We start from the raw sequence: 13,907 nt of genomic DNA, 5'->3' as shown, positions 1-13,907 counted from the left end.
CTATTATATACGGTAGTGTAACCGCCACGCCCCCTATTCACACAACCAATAGGAAATGAGCGTGAGAGCTCACGCACGCCAGCACGCCCCGCCCCTCTGATAAGTTTTGTTTCCCAAGTATTTATAGTTACTTTCGTTTCCTTTCGCTTTCCGGACGTCAGCTGAGGCAGAAACACAACACATCCATGCACATTGTGTGTTGACATTTTTCTCTCACTATCTCAGTATCGGTGATCATTTAACTGGACTTTCCTGTTTCGGACTGCACAGCTTTATTCTCATTATGTTCAGTAATAATAAAACTACATCCATCCATCCATCCATTTCTTTCCTGCTTATCCGACTGGGTCACGGGGAACCTGGAGTCGATCCCAGGGAGCATGAGCACAAGGCGGGGTACACCCTGGACAGGGTGCCAATCCATTGCAGGGCACAATCACATACACACTCACACACCCATTCATATAATATGGACATTTTGGACATGCCAATCAGCCTACCATGCATGTCTTTGGACTGGGGGAGGAAACTGGATTACCCAGAGGAACACAGCAAGGGGAGAACATGCAAACTCTGGGGGGAATCGAACCCCCATCCCTTTTTGAGACTGTGGGAAATACTACTAATAAATGTGATTGTAAACATCAATTAAACATTGATTTGATCTTTTCCAATTCATGATCAATGTGGATGAGATGGTGAAGATGGTGTCATGTCACCATCTGTGAGAAACTCCCAGAATTCTGTTCCTAAACATAACACTTCCACATTGGACCCCATTTCTCAGCAGTGTTTCGATCTATTGAAACCAAATCCCATGTTCAATCATGTCATCCATTCACCAGGTCACAACATGTTTTAAATGTGACAGGATAGAACATGTAAAACTCATTAAAATAAAATACTTTAAAACCTGAGTGGCTATTGGTTCTGTTCTACTAAAGTGAACTTCAAACATTCTTGCAACATTTTGGACTGAAAAAACAATAGTGCACAATAGCGAGTAGAGTTAGCAACAAGCTAGCCAGCTAACATAAGTGATGACTTAAATGTTGATGATAATGTTCTCAAAACAGTGATTAGGATGGCCAGTGTTATAGATTTAACCTAGTATTGTGTCTGTATAAGAACTGATCTAAAGCCAGTACTGCTATACACTCATTTAAATGTAGAGGAAACACAGTGTGGGCGGCCATGTTGGTTTGATGTCACTCTGTAATCAGGGAAGGAACTGGTAGTTGAGAAGACGACCCCAAGTCGATGACTTGAAACTGCAAGTTGAGGGGGCATTTTCTGTGGTTTTGACCGGTTGTAGGCAGGTAATTAAGTTGAACTTCGCCTCAAATGCAGTAGTAGACTGGACTTTCAAACATTCAATGTGAAGGTTTGCTTGTTGCTTGTCTACTGTCAAGTCCAAGCTTTTTGTTCATATCAAACAATGAAGTTTATTATTAAAGTAATTTGTTACTATAGCTACAAAATGTTTTGAGACCATAAATGACATTTAGCTGTTAGCCTTTAATTACCATTAGCTAATTTGCTAATGTTAATGCATATAGGCCTAGACAATCATTTAGAATCATTTAATTGTCTACTACAATTTTTGAATGAAAACGTCACTATATTCATGTACAGTTGCTAAAATTCAATTCAACTTGATTCAGCTGTCAACCTCGTTTTTATTTGTATTGTGCTTTAACAATAAATGGTCAGAAAGCAGCTTAATAGTAATCAAGATGTAGATTTAGCTCCATAATGAACAATCCAGAGGCGGAAAAACTCCCTGAGACGACATGAGGATGCTGAAAGGATGCTCAGTTGAGGAAATAATAGAATACGAGTCTGGGGATTATGAAGAGCTTTCACAATTACTGTGACCTAAAACGTGTTAACCTTTAATTCACTAGGACACATTGCACTGGCATGTCTTATTACTATGTACCTTTACTGGCAGTTTCACCTGAGTAATAAACATGGACTTTAAAAGCTTTGAAGTAAAAAATAATCCCATGAGGTGATGGAGAAGAGCTTTAAAAACTAATCTGCCATCATTTTTGTAAATGATTGTCAAGAATATCTACATTAATGTTATAACCAGCTAACTAACATTATTAATTGGCTAACTAATATTTATCTCCTGTCACAGCCAGAGTGTTTTTTTTATTAAAGCCAAAGCAGTCCAATCATTTTTATAAATATTTTTATTTACAGAGATATGAAATGTATTCATGTATAAACCATCACAGTTTTTACACTTATACGCAAATATCTGTTATTATAGCACATATTCATGTAATCTTCTAAACAGACGACAGTCAGTTCATGTGTTGGTCCAGACAGCAATTAGATCAAAATAAAAAAATATACATATGAATACTTTCTTAAAATATATTTCTAAATTATTTATACTACTTGTGCAAATAAATAATTCTAAAAGCAATTTTAACCATTAAAGCAAGCAAACTTAATACAATCCTATGAATTTTGGAATGTTTTTATGAATGGAAGCCACGAGTAGTTTCTGGATGCAAAGAAAAACTACACGTAGAATAAAAATGGAAAAGGAATGCAGGAAAATACTGGGGGGAAAAAAACACTATCCAAAAAGGCAATACAGTTGAGTGTGATTTGAATTAAGAACTTTAAAATATATGTATCTAACATATAACCCTATTAATCGTGCAAAACAAAATTTTTTTTAGGCTAAAATGATCTCCACATGTTTTTGTCCCATCAGCCTCCACGCAGACGGAGGGTCATGTGAATGGTGCTTCCAGAAACGATGTTGTAATACTGCAGTTTCCTGCCAGAGTCGAGCTGTCGGCCTTCGTAGATCAGCCGCTGCTGGTCCACTGGTGTTCCTTCTTTCTGGTAGATCTTCCTCATCAACTCATCGACGGTCTCATCGTCAGTGACGTCGTACGTTTTCGTCTGGCCCTTCTCATTCTTCACGAACACCTGAAACGGTGCGGGGGTCGTGCAGATCAGCAGCATCACTGTGGATCCTGAAGTCAGGCCGTAATCTCTCACCGTCTTCTGGTCATGGTCCAGCTGCAAGATTTGTCCATTGGTGATGGAAAGCTTCAGCTGTGAAGGTCTTGCTTTAAAGAGTGATGCAAGTGTGTGCTTGAGTTCACCAACGGTGTCATTAGGATTCACGTACACGCTTCGCGTTTCCCCACTCAGGAGTTTGATGATGAGCTCCATCATATCCACTTCTTAATGACCTGTGTTTAAAAAACCCAGCAGGTTAGTGCTATTTAAAATGACACTTTTAAAAAAATAAAAGTTACAATGCTAATGGAAGCTTATGAGCACCATTAGATTCAAAATGGCTGCCATCAGAGTTTACAGAGTTCGCTCATTGTAGAAATGTAAAAGGGTGTAAGGCGGCAAATCAGTGCCAAAAACCCGAGCGCGTTAATGACGCTGTAAATTAAAACCGCGCGTGGGAAAGGGTTAGAACTCTCGCGCTCGTTTTAAAATCACCCCCCGCCCCCACACACACAGGTGCTGCTCCTGCTCGCGCGAAGACGTTTCCTTTTTGCCAGCAGTAACTCCACTGTACTCTCGCGCGTCAGAGTTTGCGCTGCGCGCTCAGCAGATACCTTGCGCGCGCGAGGGTTTACAACAAGCGCGCGAGGTCTCCCCTTTCCACGCGTGTATAAGCTACATCTATACCATAAATCTGTTTTTTTTTTAAAGGTACATTATGATTGTTTCCAAGTGGAATATAGCCTACATATTAAACATAGAAAAGATCAAAGTAGCGCCACAGTGATAAGGTACAGCTCCTGAAAAGTAGCAAAAGTCACTTAAACATTTGAGATTAATAATGTTCATAAAAAGCTGTTGCTGTTGTTTTTCCCCCCCAAAATTCTGTGTATCACTGACCATCATTTGCCATCACTGAAAACTTATTAACCTTATTCAACAGTATTTTATGCTCATTATTATAGTCATATTATTCAAACACACATTGTTTGAAACGGAGTTAAACTTACCTTCTAAATAAATGATGTTTATGTCTCAAAAGGATTTTTCTCTTTGCGTCTTCGAGATACAAGTCCAGACAATCCTCTGCAGCTCACTGCGCTTCATAAAAGAGAGGAATAGCCCCGCCCCGCATTTGAATGACAACCAATAGGAGATGAGCGGCTGCTCACGTCCCAACCAATGGCAGATGAGCACAGCCCGCCCTCGATTAGGTTTTGTTTTCCGAGTCTTAGTCATTTACTTACTTTCTATTTCCCCACGCCAGCTGTATCAGGAGCATGACAAAACAAACAAACACACACACACACACACACACACACACACACACACACACACACACCCCAGCAATATCATTTTAAGTTAATACAAATAAAATATAAAAGGCAATAAAAATGGGTTGTAAGGCTTTAGAAACCCTTTTAATCTTAATATTTAAATATGAATGCAACTGATAAACCTAGCTGTACAGTAATAATAATAACAACAATAATAATAATAGTAATAATAATAATAATAATCATCATAATAATAATACTTTCTGTAATCATGAGTGAAGAATTCAAGTGTTTTTGAGACTAACTGTGGGAAATACTAATAATAAATATGAGTGAAAATGAAATTAAACATTGATCAATTTATTTCCAATTTTTTTTTTTCCTGGTGGGATTATCCAGTGAAGTGAAATGAGAATGTAAATCTAAGTATCTGTTCATATCTAGCTAGCCCGCTACTTATAGACAGGGCTGAAAATTCTAATAGTGTCACTAATAAACATGCTGGTTTCGTAGCTTTAGGCATCACGCTGACTTTTCTTCAAAACAATCTTTATCTTAGTGACTCATTTAGCGTCAGGTGATCTTTCACAGGTGTGATCACAGTTTGTGTTTCTGATAAAAGAAACCTGCTGTCCAAAAGCCCAAAAGTCAGAGTGCAAAATCAGGGCCACCAAGAGTTCTTCTCACAGTTTAGGGTGTGATTTATTATTTTATTTAATTCCAGCAGTGGAATTTACAACCCAGCATTATCTAAGTGAATTATTACTGGGTAAAGTTATTACTCATAGTTTTACTGGTCACTTGAATTGAATGGAATTAATCCAGAGTTCAATAACTCACAAACAATCTGGCCTATAAATAATGGCAACTTGGATGTGATGGGTTCTGTGAGTGGGAATTTCCGGAATAGAAAGCTCTTACTAAAGCCTAATAACTGAATACATGTGTTGTTTAATGGAGTATTTGATAATAACAGTAACAGAAATAGACAGGTTAGTTGAAGCAGGCCTTCATTTTTATTGTAACAATTTGTCTCGCTTTATGATATTTGTGATCTCAGAGCTCGGAGTGCTTCAGCATGGCGGTTCGCTCCTCTCTCTTCGGAAGCGGGATGTTTCCTGTGTGAAGAAAAAACGTTTATTTTTAACTATTAGTGCCAACAGCACAGTTAGTTTCTGTTTCATGGATTTCACAGGTGTGCTGGAGAAAGGGAAGGGAAATTGGGTGTAAAGGTGATGCTGACGTGAAGGGAAATTCCAGCCAAAAACGATCCACGTCACGCATTTCTGAGAGAGCCGGGATTGTTGTTGTTGCACTTTTGAGAAAATGCCAGTAGGTGGTGTGGGAAAGGAAATCAAAACATAGAACCAAAACTAACCCTTGATCAGTTTAATTTGTCTAGTAGTGTGGATCAATGTGGATGAGATGGTGAAGATGGTGTCATGTCACCATCTGTGAGAAACTCCCAGAATTCTGTTCCTAAACATAACACTTCCACATTGGACCCCATTTCTCAGCAGTGTTTCGATCTATTGAAACCAAATCCCATGTTCAATCATGTCATCCATTCACCAGGTCACAACATGTTTTAAATGTGACAGGATAGAACATGTAAAACTCATTAAAATAAAATACTTTAAAACCTGAGTGGCTATTGGTTCTGTTCTACTAAAGTGAACTTCAAACATTCTTGCAACATTTTGGACTGAAAAAACAATAGTGCACAATAGCGAGTAGAGTTAGCAACAAGCTAGCCAGCTAACATAAGTGATGACTCAAATGTTGATGATAATGTTCTCAAAACAGTGATTAGGATGGCCAGTGTTATAGATTTAACCTAGTATTGTGTCTGTATAAGAACTGATCTAAAGCCAGTACTGCTATACACTCATTTAAATGTAGAGGAAACACAGTGTGGGCGGCCATGTTGGTTTGATGTCACTCTGTAATCAGGGAAGGAACTGGTAGTTGAGAAGACGACCCCAAGTCGATGACTTGAAACTGCAAGTTGAGGGGGCATTTTCTGTGGTTTTGACCGGTTGTAGGCAGGTAATTAAGTTGAACTTCGCCTCAAATGCAGTAGTAGACTGGACTTTCAAACATTCAATGTGAAGGTTTGCTTGTTGCTTGTCTACTGTCAAGTCCAAGCTTTTTGTTCATATCAAACAATGAAGTTTATTATTAAAGTAATTTGTTACTATAGCTACAAAATGTTTTGAGACCATAAATGACATTTAGCTGTTAGCCTTTAATTACCATTAGCTAATTTGCTAATGTTAATGCATATAGGCCTAGACAATCATTTAGAATCATTTAATTGTCTACTACAATTTTTGAATGAAAACGTCACTATATTCATGTACAGTTGCTAAAATTCAATTCAACTTGATTCAGCTGTCAACCTCGTTTTTATTTGTATTGTGCTTTAACAATAAATGGTCAGAAAGCAGCTTAATAGTAATCAAGATGTAGATTTAGCTCCATAATGAACAATCCAGAGGCGGAAAAACTCCCTGAGACGACATGAGGATGCTGAAAGGATGCTCAGTTGAGGAAATAATAGAATACGAGTCTGGGGATTATGAAGAGCTTTCACAATTACTGTGACCTAAAACGTGTTAACCTTTAATTCACTAGGACACATTGCACTGGCATGTCTTATTACTATGTACCTTTACTGGCAGTTTCACCTGAGTAATAAACATGGACTTTAAAAGCTTTGAAGTAAAAAATAATCCCATGAGGTGATGGAGAAGAGCTTTAAAAACTAATCTGCCATCATTTTTGTAAATGATTGTCAAGAATATCTACATTAATGTTATAACCAGCTAACTAACATTATTAATTGGCTAACTAATATTTATCTCCTGTCACAGCCAGAGTGTTTTTTTTATTAAAGCCAAAGCAGTCCAATCATTTTTATAAATATTTTTATTTACAGAGATATGAAATGTATTCATGTATAAACCATCACAGTTTTTACACTTATACGCAAATATCTGTTATTATAGCACATATTCATGTAATCTTCTAAACAGACGACAGTCAGTTCATGTGTTGGTCCAGACAGCAATTAGATCAAAATAAAAAAATATACATATGAATACTTTCTTAAAATATATTTCTAAATTATTTATACTACTTATAAATAAATAGTTCTAAAAGCAATTTTAACTATTAAAGCAAGCTAACTTAATACAATCCTATGAGTTTTGGAACGTTTTTGTGAATGGAAGCCATGAGTAGTTTCTGGATGCAAAGAAAAACTACACTTAGAATAAAAATGGAAAAGGAATGCAGGAAAATACTGAAAAAAAAAACACTATCCAAAAAGGCGATACAATTGAGTGTGATTTGAATTACGAACTTTATGTATCTGTAACATATAACCTTATTAATCGTGCTAAACAGAATTTTTTCTTTTAGGCTAAAATGATTTCCACATGTTTTTGTCCCATCAGCCTCCACGCAGACGGAGGGTCATGTGAATGGTGCTTCCAGAAACGATGTTGTAATCCTGCAGCTTCCTGCCAGATTCGAGCTGTCGGCCGCTGTAGATCAGCCGCTGCTGGTCCACTGGTGTTCGTTCTTTCTGGTAGATCTTCCTCATCAACTCATCGACGGTCTCATCGTCAGTGACGTCGTACGTTTTCGTCTGGCCCTTCTCATTCTTCACGAACACCTGAAACGGTGCGGGGGTCGTGCAGATCAGCAGCATCACTGTGGATCCTGAAGTCAGGCCGTAATCTCTCACCGTCTTCTGGTCATGGTCCAGCTGCAAGATTTGTCCATTGGTGATGGAAAGCTTCAGCTGTGAAGGTCTTGCTTTAAAGAGTGATGCAAGTGTGTGCTTGAGTTCACCAACGGTGTCATTAGGATTCACGTACACGCTTTGCGTTTCCCCACTCAGGAGTTTGATGATGAGCTCCATCATATCCACTTCTTAATGACCTGTGTTTAAAAAACCCAGCAGGTTAGTGCTATTTAAAATGACACTTTAAATAAATTAAAGTTACAAGGCTAATGGAAGCTTATGAGCACCATTAGATTCAAAATGGCTGCCATCAGAGTTTACAGAGTTCGCTCATTGTAGAAATGTAAAAGGGTGTAAGGCGGCAAATCAGTGCCAAAAACCCGAGCGCGTTAATGACGCTGTAAATTAAAACCGCGCGTGGGAAAGGGTTAGAACTCGCGCGCTCGTTTTAAAATCACCCCCCGCCCCCACACACACAGGTGCTGCTCCAGCTCGCGCGAAGACGTTTCCTTTTTGCCAGCAGTAACTCCACTGTACTCTCGCGCGTCAGAGTTTGCGTTGCGCGCTCAGCAGATACCTTGCGCGCGCGAGGGTTTACAACAAGCGCGCGAGGTCTCCCCTTTCCACGCGTGTATAAGCTACATCTATACCATAAATCTGTTTTTTTTTAAAGGTACATTATGATTGTTTCCAAGTGGAATATAGCCTACATATTAAACATAGAAAAGATCAAAGTAGCGCCACAGTGATAAGGTACAGCTCCTGAAAAGTAGCAAAAGTCACTTAATCATTTGAGATTAATAATGTTCATCAAAAGCTGTTGTTGTTGTCTTTTTCCCCCAAAATTCTGTGTATCACTGACCATCATTTGCCATCACTGAAAACTTATTAACCTTATTCAACAGTATTTTATGCTCATTATTATAGTCATATTATTCAAACACACATTGTTTGAAACGGAGTTAAACTTACCTTCTAAATAAATGATGTTTATGTCTCAAAAGGATTTTTCTCTTTGCGTCTTCGAGTAACGGATACAAGTCCAGACAATCCTCTGCAGCTCACTGCGCTTCATAATATAGAGGAATAGCCCCGCCCCGCATTTGAATGACAACCAATGGGAGATGAGCGCCTGCTCACGTCCCAACCAATGGCAGATGAGCACAGCCCGCCCTCGATTAGGTTTTGTTTTCCGAGTCTTAGTCATTTACTTACTTTCTATTTCCCCACGCCAGCTGTATCAGGAGCATGACAAAACAAACACACACACACACACACACACACACACACACACACACACACACACACACCCCAGCAATATCATTTTAAGTTAATACAAATAAAATATAAAAGGCAATAAAAATGGGTTGTAAGGCTTTAGAAACCCTTTTAATCTTAATATTTAAATATGAATGCAACTGATAAACCTAGCTGTACAGTAAGAATAATAACAACAATAATAATAATAGTAATAATAATAATAATAATCATCATAATAATAATACTTTCTGCAATTATGAGTGAAGAATTAAAGTGTTTTTGAGACTAACTGTGGGAAATACTAATAATAAATATGAGTGAAAATGAAATTAAGCATTGATCAATTTATTTCCAATTTTTTTTTCCTGGTGGGATTATCCAGTGAAGTGAAATGAGAATGTAAATCTAAGTATCTGTTCATATCTAGCTAGCCCGCTACTTATAGACAGGGCTGAAAATTCTAATAGTGTCACTAATAAACATGCTGGTTTCGTAGCTTTAGGCATCACGCTGACTTTTCTTCAAAACAATCTTTATCTTAGTGACTCATTTAGCGTCAGGTGATCTTTCACAGGTGTGATCACAGTTTGTGTTTCTGATAAAAGAAACCTGCTGTCCAAAAGCCCAAAAGTCAGAGTGCAAAATCAGGGCCACCAAGAGTTCTTCTCACAATTTAGGGTGTGATTTATTATTTTATTTAATTCCAGCAGTGGAATTTACAACCCAGCATTATCTAAGTGAATTATTACTGGGTAAAGTTATTACTCATAGTTTTACTGGTCACTTGAATTGAATGGAATTAATCCAGAGTTCAATAACGCGCAAACAATCTGGCCTATAAATAATGGCAACTTGGACGTGATGTGTTCTGTGAGTGGGAATTTCCGGAATAGAAAGCTCTTACTAAAGCCTAATAACTGAATACATGTGTTGTTTAATGGAGTATTTGATAATAACAGTAACAGAAATAGACAGGTTAGTTGAAGCAGGCCTTCATTTTTATTGTAACAATTTGTCTCGCTTTATGATATTTGTGATCTCAGAGCTCGGAGTGCTTCAGCATGGCGGTTCGCTCCTCTCTCTTCGGAAGCGGGATGTTTCCTGTGTGAAGAAAAAACGTTTATTTTTAACTATTAGTGCCAACAGCACAGTTAGTTTCTGTTTCATGGATTTCACAGGTGTGCTGGAGAAAGGGAAGGGAAATTGGGTGTAAAGGTGATGCTGACGTGAAGGGAATTGTTGTTGTTGCACTTTTGAGAACATGCCAGTAGGTGGTTTGGGAAAGGAAATCAAAACATAAAACCAAAACTAACCCTTGATCAGTTTAATTTGTCTAGTAGTTCCAACATTTTACTGTTATGTCTACGCTACACCGGGTTATTTTGACCCAAACAGAACATAAGACTTAAAAATGACATTAGTTTGCTGACCTGGAGGTGCTACAAAATATTCCTCCTCTGTGCTTCTGGAGAGCCGAAGAAGTTCCTCTGCGCAGTTTCCCTCCGTCACCGTGTCCTCTCTCAGATACAGAGCTCTAAGAAACACACAAAGACCAACTATCCTGTGCTCGTGTCTTATAATACTTATTGTAGAATTTTGCTTGGAATATTAACAATAGTAATAATAGCAGTAATAATAATAATAATAATAATAATAATAATTATTATTATTATTATTATTATAACACCACTTGGGTTGAGGAGGGTAAAGACAATTCTGGACCCACCCACTTTTATTTATTTATTGATTTATTGTCTGAACACTACTGTATTGCTGACTCATTGTTCTGAGGTGATTATTGTGACAGATTCTCAGATTGTTTTTTGGTTAAATGAAACCTACAGTGAACTACATGAGGACTATTTTTATATGTAGCAATTACAAAATTACTCATCTGATGTTCCTTATTAAATAATAATGAATTTAAGTCAAAGTCAGTGAGAAATGCTCACATGGAATTTAGTCGGTTCGTATGATACTTTTACAGTAGACTTACTAAATGTTTATAAGTTTCTAACACTATATTATGGTTTATAATTATATGTGTTTGCCGACCTGGGCAAACCTTCCCTTTGGTCAAGTAGACAATTCAAGAAGAATATCAAATGTCAACAGAAAAGATCTCAATACAGAGCATTACAGGTTGCAAATCTGAATAAAGCTGTTAATACTGCAGCACAATTAAGAAATAAAATCCATTAGTAATCATTATTAGTAATCTTTTTCACACAGAGGTTTAAAAGGCACCGATATTCCGCCATGGTATGATTTTTAATGAATGGGACTTTCTCAGAAAAGTACCTAAAGTTTTGGACTTGCAGAGACTCCACCTCTCTCTACCTCTCTCTCTCTCTCTACAGTTTCCTGTTTCTGCTGCTTGGTCTCTGAAAAAGCTCTCATCAATGGATTTGAGCTAGAATCTTTAAAAAGAGGAAAAAGACACGCCCTCACCTGTCCTCCAGGACAGAATCCATCGGTTCCACACCTTCAGTGTCGACAACATGGAGCTGATCAGCGAACCGAATCGCTTTCTCCAGACATTTCACGCCTTCCTGGCTGCCGAAGTCTACAAGAGCGAGTCTCTCCAACTTATCGACGAGGTCTACAGAGACTTTAGTAGGCTGCAGAAGGAACCAGGGAAAAAATTTTATAAATAAATCACTAAAGTGTACTGAGGGTGGCATGACAAAAATGTCATATCATGTTACCTGAAGACATTTCTATGATATACAGTATGCATCATGATAAACCGTATTTTGTACCATTATTATTTATTAGTGGTAGTATTAGGATTACTAATAAGTTGCCAGCAAATTAGTTTACAAATATTGTTATATCTGCAATATCAATTCAGAATTCAGAATTTTGCATGATTATATCTCCATAACCAGGGATGCCAGGGCCGTGGTATTTTACACCGTTTTTTAGGCTTCTTTTGGGTTGTGAGCGGTGGTGTTTTGGACCAGCTTGGAAATACTCTGTGTCCACCAATACCTTCTTTTAATGCAAATAATCAGAAATGAATATAACCCATTTCCGCAAACACAAGCAACGACAAACAAAGGGAAAGTGTCCGGTGCAGACAGTGTGTCTAAGCTGTACAGAACCATGTTTATGTAGTTGGGCTGAAACGTTTTCTAGACCTGGAATCCCTGTCCATACATGTCAAGTTAAATGTTTGTTCAGAGAGAATATGAACAAAAACCCATTTCTATGAGATGTATAATAAGAAGCGTACAGGTGGAAGTTGCCTCTCAGCTACTGGCTCCCATGTGGGAAACTGTGGGACCTGAAAATGAAACACAAACACAATAATAATCACAATCTTTTTTTGTGTGTTTTTTTTCTCCATATACACTTTGTCTTGCGGTCGCTGGTTGTAAAAACACAGAACATGTGAAACAGACCTTGTATAAACGCTAAATACAGCAGAGTAATTAACAAAATATAACATTAATTCTACACAAAACATTTTAGACACACTGAAAAAAAAAGTAGAAATGCCTTTTTTAAGAGATTATACGTTCCTGTGAGTCTTTATAGGACGTGATATTTTAAAAATACCTTTGAAATGGACCCAGATTGACTGGAGCTCATCCAGCGGCACCACCTTGCTCTTCTGCCCCAGTGAGACGCGCCGTGTGTGGGAAGCTCCGCCAGGACACACCGAGGACGTGAAGGCCGCAGCGACGCGGCTAAATTTAACCACCGCAATGAGCACGTTGTGATTCTCCTCTCCTGCTCTGTATTCGTAAAAGCCGTAGATCTCAGTAAATGTCCAGCAGGACACATCAAGTTAAACCTGAGAAAGGCGCTGTGAAACATGTCTACTCAGGAGGCGCTAACTCCTCACAAGCTAATTCACTGAAACCTGGAAAGGAGAGTAACGGATTTATACACTCCTTATATAGACATGCACAGGTTCCTCTCCTCGAAGCCCGGATAGCTCAGTCGGTAGAGCATCAGACTTTTAATCTGAGGGTCCAGGGTTCAAGTCCCTGTTCGGGCGATTAGTATTTTTCTTTCGAAGGAACAAATTAAATCAGTATTTAGCATCAGATCTCAGCTTTGGAGCATGATGAGATGAAACAAAGAGTGAATTTGGAGAATTTGACTTTCTCCAGTCTTCTTCATATTAGCCCGGTTGGTTGTGAGGTCGAGGCATAGACAGGGGCGCTTGTTTCGTCTGAATATCACACTCCAAAGCTGAGATATGAGTAGGGCTGCACGATTATGGCCAAAATGATAATCCCGATTATTTTGATCAATATTGAGATCTCGATTATTTATCACGATTATTCATTTATTTTAGGGACAACATATTTTTATTGCACTTTCACATTTAAATAAACAGACCGCTGCTTTCACCTCCATGTTGTGCTACATTCCTGCTCATGTACAAATCTTTATATCAAATTAGACTGATCCTTAAAGCGCATCATCTCGTCGAAGCAAAATATAAATAAAATTGTACCCAAAATATAGGAAGAGTAAAAATAAAAATGCCATCAACCAAATGAAAATATGAAATCAAATATAACAATATATAACCAAATGAAAACAATTCAGCCGTATGCAGAAAAGGTAATAACAGTGTTTACAGGAGGAGAGACGCAAGACAA

At 38.1% G+C, this 13,907-nt stretch overlaps 3 protein-coding genes and 1 non-coding gene across 4 annotated transcripts; 1 reads left to right on the top strand and 3 right to left on the bottom strand.

Moving 5' to 3' along the window:
* Positions 1-2,183: 2,183 nt before the first annotated feature.
* On the bottom strand, positions 2,184-4,108 carry LOC128599256 (uncharacterized). Its single transcript, XM_053610761.1, has 2 exons — positions 4,005-4,108; positions 2,184-3,227 (listed from the first exon to the last, which is right to left on the bottom strand). Exon 2 carries the CDS (start codon positions 3,208-3,210, stop codon positions 2,734-2,736), a length of 477 nt encoding a protein of 158 aa, XP_053466736.1. The 5' UTR covers positions 3,211-3,227; positions 4,005-4,108; the 3' UTR covers positions 2,184-2,733.
* A 3,076-nt stretch (positions 4,109-7,184) lies between these two features.
* Positions 7,185-9,407, bottom strand: isg15 (ISG15 ubiquitin like modifier). The gene is made up of 2 exons (XM_053610754.1): positions 8,998-9,407; positions 7,185-8,222 (listed from the first exon to the last, which is right to left on the bottom strand). The coding sequence occupies exon 2, from the start codon at positions 8,203-8,205 to the stop codon at positions 7,729-7,731; it is 477 nt and encodes a 158-aa protein (XP_053466729.1). The 5' UTR covers positions 8,206-8,222; positions 8,998-9,407; the 3' UTR covers positions 7,185-7,728.
* Positions 9,408-10,265: 858 nt separating this feature from the next.
* On the bottom strand, positions 10,266-13,206 carry gatc (glutamyl-tRNA amidotransferase subunit C). The gene is made up of 5 exons (XM_053610137.1): positions 12,850-13,206; positions 12,524-12,574; positions 11,737-11,906; positions 10,716-10,819; positions 10,266-10,386 (listed from the first exon to the last, which is right to left on the bottom strand). Exons 1-5 carry the CDS (start codon positions 13,108-13,110, stop codon positions 10,325-10,327), a joined length of 648 nt encoding a protein of 215 aa, XP_053466112.1. The 5' UTR covers positions 13,111-13,206; the 3' UTR covers positions 10,266-10,324.
* Positions 13,207-13,221: 15 nt separating this feature from the next.
* trnak-uuu (transfer RNA lysine (anticodon UUU)) lies at positions 13,222-13,294 on the top strand. Its single transcript has one exon. It is a non-coding gene; the product is annotated as a tRNA-Lys (tRNA).
* Positions 13,295-13,907: the final 613 nt, after the last annotated feature.

This window comes from Ictalurus furcatus, chromosome 22 (assembly GCF_023375685.1).
Source record: "Ictalurus furcatus strain D&B chromosome 22, Billie_1.0, whole genome shotgun sequence".
NCBI lineage: Eukaryota > Metazoa > Chordata > Actinopteri > Siluriformes > Ictaluridae > Ictalurus > Ictalurus furcatus.
Note: the sequence above shows the minus strand (reverse complement) of the source record. Positions and strands in the feature narration are given on the sequence as shown.